Source organism: Mizuhopecten yessoensis, unplaced genomic scaffold (genome assembly GCF_002113885.1).
Source record: "Mizuhopecten yessoensis strain PY_sf001 unplaced genomic scaffold, ASM211388v2 scaffold4303, whole genome shotgun sequence".
Lineage (NCBI taxonomy): Eukaryota > Metazoa > Mollusca > Bivalvia > Pectinida > Pectinidae > Mizuhopecten > Mizuhopecten yessoensis.
The window spans coordinates 8,918-19,145 of record NW_018405478.1 but is presented as its reverse complement, the minus strand read 5'-3'; the positions used below and the strand labels follow the sequence as shown (position 1 = coordinate 19,145).

The 10,228-nt window shown below is 37.8% G+C and overlaps 1 protein-coding gene across 1 annotated transcript in view; it reads left to right on the top strand.

Annotated features, from left to right (window-relative positions):
* LOC110448794 (cadherin-23-like) overlaps window positions 1–10,228 on the top strand; it is a gene marked incomplete at its 3' end in the record, with an annotated part of 51,840 nt that overhangs the window by 33,084 nt on the left and 8,528 nt on the right. The window contains exons 16-21 of the mRNA XM_021495238.1: window positions 1,561–1,749; window positions 2,280–2,493; window positions 3,273–3,574; window positions 6,874–7,131; window positions 9,176–9,264; window positions 9,836–9,922. Coding sequence (XP_021350913.1) covers window positions 1,561–1,749; window positions 2,280–2,493; window positions 3,273–3,574; window positions 6,874–7,131; window positions 9,176–9,264; window positions 9,836–9,922 — 1,139 coding nt within the window. The remainder of the gene's footprint in view (window positions 1–1,560; window positions 1,750–2,279; window positions 2,494–3,272; window positions 3,575–6,873; window positions 7,132–9,175; window positions 9,265–9,835; window positions 9,923–10,228) is intronic.

Below are 10,228 nucleotides of genomic sequence, written 5' to 3'. Positions count from 1 at the left end.
ACCGTATTGGCCACCAATAGATATAGTAAGGTTACATATATCATATTGTAGTAAATGGTACAGTATTGACCACCAATAGATATTGTAAGGTTACATATATCATATTGTAGTAAATGGTACAGTATTGGCCACCAATATATATAATAAGGTTACATATATATCATATTGTAGTACATGGTACAGTATTGGCCACCAATAGATATAGTAAGGTTACATATATCATATTGTAGTAAATGGTAAAGTACTGACCATCAATAGATATAGTAAAGTTACATATATCATATTGTAGTAAATGGTACAGTATTGGTCACCAATAGATATAGTGAGGTTACATATATCTTATTGTAGTAAATGGTACAGTATTGGTCACCAATAGATATAGTAAAGTTACATGTATCATATTATAGTAAATGGTACAGTATTGGCCACCAATAGATATAGTAAGGTTACATATGTCATATTGTAGTAAATGGTACATTATTGACCACCAACAGATATAGCTAGGTTACATATATCATATTGTTGTAAATGGTACAGTATTGACCACCAATATATATAGTAAAGTTACATGTATCACATTGTAGTAAATGGTACTGTGTTGACCACCAATAGATATAGAAAGGTTACATATGTCATATTGTAGAAAATGGTACATTATTGGCCACCAACAGATATAGCAACCAATAGATATAGTATTGATGGTTACATATATCATAATGTAGTAAATGGTACATTATTGACCACCAACAGATATAGCTAGGTTACATATATCATATTGTAGTAAATGGTACAGTGTTGACCACCAATAGATATAGTATTGATGGTTACATATATCATATTCTAGTAAATGGTACCGTATTGACCACCAATAGATATAGTAAAGTTACATATATTATATTGTAGTAAATGGTACAGTATTGATCACCAATAGATGTAGTATTTATGGTTACATATATCATAGTGTAGTAAATTGTACAGTATTGGCCACCAGTAGATATAGTAAAGTTACATATATCTTATTGTTGTAAATGGTATACACTATTGACCATTTTTATTGATACAACTTTGGTGTCTGTAAAATAGTAATAGTTTTAGGAAATATTGCAATATTTTTTCCTGCCACCGTATTTTATTAATGCTTAGAACAAGTAAATTATATTTTTTGAAACCTTGACACTTTTAAAAGATTTAAAGGCGAGGACTTACAATTAAACTTTAACTCGGTATAGTAATGGCATTCTAGAGAGCATTTAGTAACGTTTTAGCGAAGGAGACCATTATGCTGTCACACAGACACTGTTTCTGCATGAAAGCTCATTATTTAGAGAGAGAAAAAATAGATTCTCTTCCAATGTATATTACTAATGTTAAATTGAAAATGGGCAAAAATAATTATATAGATACCTCATTATATGAAAAAAATAGATTTTTATCACTCGTAGGGATCCTCTGAGCCTGGTAAAGAACCCAACCACAAACCTTCCACTTAATTGTTAGGGTAAACTGGTCGATCAGTACACGGTCATTTGTATTGTCTAATATGCCTGTTATTTTCTTTAGTGTATGCAGAATGGTTCTACATTAACAACGATCAATGCTTCTGATGCTGATGTAGCTCAAAATGGAAAGATCACATTTTCCTTTGCTCGGGAAGATGATTCAGACCCTGGTCCATTCGTTATAGATAAGACTACTGGTGTGATTAAATTGAACGGCACTGTCAGTAACCAAAAGCAAGCAGAGTACAAGGTACGGTCATGTGTTGTATCCCAGTGCCTCATTAATTGAGGTACTACAAGGTACGTTCACTTGTTATATCCCAGTGCCTCAGTAATTGAGGTACTACAAGGTACGGTCACTTGTTATATCCCAGTGCCTCAGTAATTAAGGTACGACAGGGTACGGTCACGTGTTATATCCATGTGCCTCATTAAACGAGGTACTACAGGGTACGGTCACGTGTTATATCCCAGTGTCTCAGTACTCGAGGTACTATTAGAGGACAACTTTTAACTCAGCGCGACTGGCGTGAATCTATTATGGGTAGTGACGTAATCATGTGTAGGTATCCAGTTATTTAGTTCCTTACACAAGCGTAATTTTGGATTTATTATTAATAAGCAGTTAATGAACAGTTTTTTAATTAAAAAACCCACCATTTGATGAATTTGCAACGTAATCTAAAACCACATTACTATCAACATTTGCCATCATAATGTTTTATCGGCTGTATGTTATATGCAAGTAACTAAACAACTAAACATTTGATGGTGTTACAGGTTAAAATCAATGCTACCGACAATGGGACGCCAAAACCACTAACGAGCCTGTCCTCACCTGTAAAGATTCTGATCAAAGATGTAAACGATCAACCACCTGTGTTCAGTTCCAACGAAACGTCAGCTAATGTGAGGGAGAACACTGTGGATGTTACCGTTACCACTGTGGTAGCTCATGACGCCGACGCAGACTCAGTCACGACATACTCCATCAGTAAGTGATCTGTCAAATTCTGACTTTTTACCGGAAACCGTTGTACACTGAACTCGATATGCTGTACTATGAGATGATGCGCATTTTCCTTCATCCTGATTATTTAGATTAAAATAAGGTGAATGCAGTCGATTTGTGATATAGACTCGGTGCTACTATTTTTAGAATCAGGTTACAATGTAATATTCATGACGTCAGTTCAATTGTAACATCACAATGCGTCCAAATGCAGTAATTTTTCTTCGTACAATTTACATACGTTTTATCTTTGTACGATGATCAAGGCATCTAATGTAACAGTTAAGTTCTTTTATTTCGGTAAATTTGTGGTTATATGGACCAGAGAAAGTGATATTAACATACATTCCTTTTGGTTAATATCACTTTCTCAGGCCCATACAACCAAATACTCATCTTACCAAAGTCCATAATTGTTAATCAGAGTTGTAGTAGTTGTTTATGTTGCAATACACATCTGATATATTTAAACTTTTTTTATGGTCGCAATCAATATATGACATTAATTAGCAATACATGTTTGTAAGAACTGGGATAAACTTCGGAACGTTGGTCAGGAAATGGCTGGCACAGCGTCAATATATGTTTGATTTTGTGGTTAAACGCTTACTTGGTCAAAGTGACCGCCGATCACATAAATATTTTGATTAACGTTTTCAGTCTTATTTAAACTGGTTGATATTGGACTCGTTTGTCTTGAAAATCTTACAGAAGTTGCCATATTATGCTCTCTTCCGTTATAATATCTATTATTTCATTAGAGGACATCGGGTCCAACTACAAAGATTTCCGCATCAACGAGACCACTGGATTGGTAACGATAATAAAACCTTTAGACCGTGAGCTGACCCCCACAGTCAACTTCACGGTGGAAGCGAGGGACGCCTCACTGAGAAACGAAACTTGTAACGGTACTGACGCAATTGCGGCGATGAGTGACACCCAGATTATCATCGTGACACTGGATGATGAAAACGACAGCCCACCTGTATTCAAGTCGAAAGAATTCGATACCGGTATAAGGAAAAACATTAAACTACTTACGTCAATTTTTGACTTTGTAGTAAGTATTTAAGACGAAACATGCATAAAATAAGAGTGATTATTTCCTTCAAGTTCTAGATGTTAGCTAAAAAAAAACTTCTGTGTCATTTACATATGAGTGCAGAATACTAACTAAGAACTAACCTTCATTTTAACGGAGGATACGATAATATGAAAACATTTGGCAACGAACATACAATAAGGTGGGCGAAAGAGAAGTATACTAATCAGGTTGAAATATACACTGTAGAGAAGACTGGCGAGGTAACATTACACACTGGGTAGTAGACTGACCAGGTTACATTACACACTAGGTAGTAGACTGACGAGTTTACATTACATACTGGGTAGTAGACTGACGTGGTTACATTACTCACTGGGTAGTAGGCTGACCAGGTTACATTACACACTGGGTAGTAGACTTTCCAGGTAACATTACTCACTGATAAGTAGACTGACGAGGTAACACTACACACTGGGTAGTAGACTGACGAGGTAATATTACAAACTGGGTAGTAGGCTGACGTGGTTACCTTATATACTGGGTAGTAGACTGACGAGGTAACATTTCATACCGGATAGTAGGCTGACGAGGTAACATTACACACTGGGAAGTAGACTGACGAGGTAACATTACACACTGGGTAGTAGACTTTCTAGGTTACATTTCACACCGGGTAGTAGACTGACGAGGTAACATTTCATACCGGATAGAAGGCTGACGAGGTAACATTACACATTGGGTGTAGACTGACGTGGTTACATTACTCACTGGGTAGTAGGCTGACCAGGTTACATTACACACTAGGTAGTAGACTGACAAGGGTACACTACACACTGGGTAGTAGACTGACAAGGTAACATTACACACTGGATAGTAGACTTTCTAGGTTACATTTCACACCGGGAAGTAGACTGACGAGGTAACACTACACACTGGGTAGTAGACTTTCCAGGTCACCTTTCACACAGGGTAGTAGACTGACGAGGGAACATTTCATACCGGATAGTAGGCTGGCGAGGTAACATTACACACTAGTAGTAGACTGACGAGGTAATATTACAAACTGGGTAGTAGACGGGCAAGATTACATTACACACTGGGTAGCAGACTAACCATGTTACCTTTTATACTGGGTAGTAGACTGACGTGGTTACATTACTCACTGGGTAGTAGGCTGACCAGGTTACATTACACACTAGGTAGTAGACTGACAAGGGTACACTACACACTGGGTAGTAGACTGACAAGATTACATTACACACTGGGTAGTAGACTGACGAGGGAACATTACACACTGGGTAGTTGACTTTCTAGGTTACATTTCACACCGGGTAGTAGACTGACGAGGTAATATTACAAACTGGGTAGTAGACTGACAAGGTAACATTACACACTGGGTAGTAGACTTTCCAGGTTACATTTCACACAGGGTAGTAGACTGACGAGGTAACATTTCATACCGGATAGTAGACTGACGAGGTAACATTACACACTGGGTAGTAGACTTTCCAGGTTACATTTCACACCGGGTAGTATACTGACGAGGTAACATTTCATACCGGATAGTAGACTGACGAGTTAACATTACACACTGGGTAGTAGACTTTCCAGGTTACATTTCACACAGGGTAGTAGACTGACGAGGGAACATTTCATACCGGATAGTAGGCTGACGAGGTAACATTACACACTGGGTAGTAGACTTTCCAGGTAACAATACACACTGGGTAGTAGACTGACGAGGTATATTATACACTGGATAGTAGACTGACGAGGTAACATTTCATACCGGGTAGTAGACTGACGAGGTTACCTTATATACTGGGTATTAGACTGACCAGGTTACTTTTTATACTGGGTAGTAGACTGACGAGGTAACATTACACACTGGGTAGTAGACTGACCATGTTACCTTTTATACTGGGTAGTAGACTGACGAGGTTACTTTATATACGGGGTAGTAAACTAACCAGGTTACATTACACACCGGGTAGTAGGCTGACGAGGTTACATTATATACTGGGTAGTAGACTGATTAGGTTACCTTTCACACCGGGTAGTAGACTGACGAGGTAACATTTCATACCTGGTAGTAGACTGACGAGGTTACCTTATATACTAGGTAGTAAACTGACCAGGTTACCTTTTATACTGGATAGTAGACTGATGATGTTACCTTATAACGGGTAGTAGACTGACCAGTTTATCTTTTATACTGGGTAGAAGGCTGACGAGGTTACCTTATATATTGGGTAGTAGACTGATCTGGTTACATTACACACCGGGTAGTAGGCTGACGAGGTTACCTTATATACTGGGTAGTAGACTGACCAGGTTACCTTTTATACTGAATAGTAGACTGATGATGTTACCTTATATACTGGGTTGTAGACTGATGATGTTACTTTATATACTGGGTAGTAGACTGACCAGGTTACCTTTTATACTGGGTAGTAGACTGACCAGTTTACCTTTTATACTGGGTAGTAGACTGACGAGGTTACCTTATATATTGGGTAGTAGACTGACCAGGTTACATTACACACCGGGTAGAAGGCTGACGAGGTTACCTTATATACTGGGTAGTAGACTGATGAGGTTACATTGTATACAGGGTAATAAACTGACGAGGTTACATTTCACACCGGTTAGTAGACTGACGAGGTAACATTACACATTGGGTACATAGTAGACTGACCAGGTTACATTACACACCGGTTAGTAGGTTGACGTGGTTACCTTATATACTGGGTATTAGACTGATGATGTTACATTATATACTGGGTAGTATAATGACCAGGTTACATTATATACTGGGTAGTAGACTGACGAGGTTACCTTATATACTGGGTAGTAGACTGACGAGGTTACATTACACACTGGGTAGTATAATGACCAGGTTACATTATATACTGGGAATTAATATGCATAGTGGCAATGTATATATCTTTTTAATTTCGTTATATAGATCAACCAGCCGTACCAAATCACACATGCGTATGTTCTCGTTCTTCAACCCTGTTTACGACTGCTTTGTTTTATGTGTTTGGTGTTCTCCCAGTCAGATGATGACGGTTGTCTACGTAGACACCGCCATAAAGGGAAAGTTCATGACTCTAATTACCATTTTAAAACTACCTACGATGTCATAAAGCTGCTTCTACACGCGATTATTATGTGTGTTTTTTTTTAAATATTTAACGTGTTTCGTCTAATAATAATATGTTGTCAATGAAAGGTCGGCATTTCCTGTTGAAGGTATAGCATCCAGTCAGAGCAATTCCTTAATGGGATTTTAACTTTTTTTGTCAAAGAATAAGGTATCGGACAGTGATACTGAGATCAACAGCGTCCATTCATTTGAAATCCACAATATTACGATGCCCGATAGCATTGTTGATGCAGTAAAAAATGTGCCACCGTGTAAGGATACTGTAGCAGAACGAGCAGTATGTCTGTCCAGTAATGGAACCGTCACAACAAACATGGTGTTTGAGGAGAACATGAAGGGCACGATGGAAATAATGGTTGTAGCGAGGGACAAGGCTGGGAACAGTACAACTAAACTCAAGGTACAGTGTAAGACACGGAACTGACCAGCTAAAGGTAAAACCATTGGCGTGAGTGTAGACAGGGAACACTTCTGTTAATATTAGTGCGGAACTACGTTGAGCATGGAGATAGGAAAACGTACAGCTAAACACAAGCTAGGGTGATACGTGTGAACGGAGATAGGGATCAGAACAGCTAAACACAAGCTAGGGATATTGGTTTGTATTGATATAGGGATCAGAACAGCTAAACACAAGCTAGGGATATTGGTTTGTACGGAGATAGGGATCGGAACAGCAAAACACAACCTAGGGATATTGGTTTGTACGGAGATGGGGATCGGAGCAGCTAAACACAAGCTATGGATATTGGTTTGTACGGAGATAGGAAACAAACAGCACAGTTAAACACAACCTAGGAATATTGATTTGTACCGAGATAGGGATCGGAACAGCTAAACACAACCTATGGATATTGGTTTACACGGAGATAGGAAACAAACAGTACAGCTAAACACAACCTAGGGATATTGGTTTGTACGAAGATAGGAAACAAACAGTACAGCTAAACACAAGCTAGGGATATTGGTTTGCACGGGGATAGGAAACAAACTGTACAGCTAAACACAAGCTAGGGATATTGGTTTGCACGGAGATAGGAAACAAACAGTACAGCTAAACACAACCTAGGGATATTGGTTTGTACGGAGATAGGAAACAAACTGTACAGCTAAACACAACCTAGGGATATTGATTTGAACGGAGATAGGGAACAAACAGTAAAGCTAAACACAAGCTAGGGATATTGGTTTGTATTGAGATAGGGATCAGAACAGCTAAACACAAGCTAGGGATATTGGTTTGTATTGAGATAGGGATCAGAACAGCTAAACACAAGCTAGGGATATTGGTTTGTACGGAGATAGGAAACAAAATGTACAGCTAAACACAACCTAGGGATATTGATTTGAACGGAGATAGGGAACAAACAGTAAAGCTAAAAACAAGCTAGGGATATTGGTTTGTATTGAGATAGGGATCAGAACAGCTAAACACAAGCTAGGGATATTGGTTTGTACGGAGGTAGGGATCGGAACAGCTAAACACAAGCTAGGGATATTGGTTTGTACGGAGGTAGGGATCGGAACAGCTAAACACAAGTTAGGGATATTGGTTTGTACGGAGATAGGAAACAAACTGCACAGCTAAACGCAAGCTAGGGATTTTGGTTTGTACGTAGGTAGGGATCGGAACAGCTAAACACAAGTTAGGGATATTGGTTTGTACGGAGATAGGAAACAAACTGTACAGCTAAACACAACCAAGGGATATTGGTTTGTACGGAGAAAGGAAACAAACTGCACAGCTAAAGACAATCTAAGGATATTGGTTTGTACGGAGATAGGAAACAAACAGTACAGCTAAACACAACCTAGGGATATTGGTTTGTACGGAGATATGAAACTGCAGAGCTAAACACAAGTTAGGATTATTAATATGTAACAGTACAATCAAAACAAATGATTTAATGTGTATGAAAATAGGGTATAGCGCAGCTAGACACATCACAGATTGATGATATTACGTATGAGTGTTACTATTTGCATGAAAGTTGAAAATAGAGCGTTAGGGACATGTACTCGTGGTATTTCATATACAACTATCATAGCTACACACTATTAATCGCCTATTTCCATAGGGATCGCCTTGGGATGAGGACATGACCAGAACCTAAGTCGGTGTGGGATTTAGGCGACATATAGCGTTATCACGAACTTTGCTTGAATGAAATAATGAAAAAAAACTATCATGAATTCATTGCAGAATCAAATCAAACTAAAACAACAGACCCTTGGCAGTCTGGATATTTGGAAAACAAACAGCTTACATCGATTACGATACAACAATGGTCGCTTCATGCCTTTAAATAATGAGAAAGCATTCGGTGTTACATGTAGGTGTACAACGTACGCATGTGATGTGGCTTCGAGCATGAATTGTTACTAGTGACAGTGTTTTCAATTGCTCTTTTCGTAATCGAATTATCAATTGCATTCTTTTGCAGATTGATATTATAGTTGATAGCCAAATGGCAAGAATGGTATTTGGTAGCAGCAAACAGCGGGTTGAAGACATCAAAGACAAAGTCACAGGGTGAGTTTTAATTCATAATAACAACATGTTAATCTAAATATAAACGAAAGAATCATATTTTTTTTATTTACATATGAAAGTTACAACATATCAGACCATGAATATAAGTTCCTTTGGAGAAAATAAGCCCTTAATTATATTTGAATTGGTGTCTTGTAGCATAAAGTTTACACTGTTCTTCTTTTAAAGAAATTATTGGCAAAACAACATATTTTTCTCTCTTAAAATGGACGTTTTCAGTGAATTTCAACAACACTACTTAATTAATCTTGGTGTGATATATCACCCAGGATCAAACTGGTTTGGCCATGCAAGTTTGTAACCAATGCAGAGTGTTGTTTATGTGGATGTCTGCAGCCCGTATACCGAGTTGCTTTACAAGTTTAAAGTCGACACTTTTTGTTAAAAGGTTAATTTCGTTATGCAAGGTTTTTACAAAACTGTCAATAAACACATGCAACTATATATCAAAATTACATGGAAAACTGATATTATAAGTAAATGTAGTTTTATTGTAACCTTAAAGTTACCCAGGAACTGGAACCCACCACACATTCTTTGTCTTTTCCAGGGTACTGACCAATCTGACCGGGTACACTTTCGTGCCGGACGAGGTCAGTGCATACATTAAAGACGACGGCAGTGTGGATGTTACTCAGTAAGTACATGTCTGTACAGTATATTAATGTTATTCAGTAAGTACATGTTTGTACAGTATATTGATGTTATCAGTAAGTACATGTCTGTACAGTATATTGACGTTACTCAGTAAGTACATGTTTGTACAGTATTTTGATGTTATAAGTAAGTACATGTTTGTACAGTATATTAATGTTACTCAGTAAGTACATGTCTGTACAGTATAGTGATGTTACTCAGTAAGTACATGTTTGTACAGTATATTAATGTTACTCAGTAAGTACATGTCTGTACAGTATAGTGATGTTACTCAGTAAGTACATGT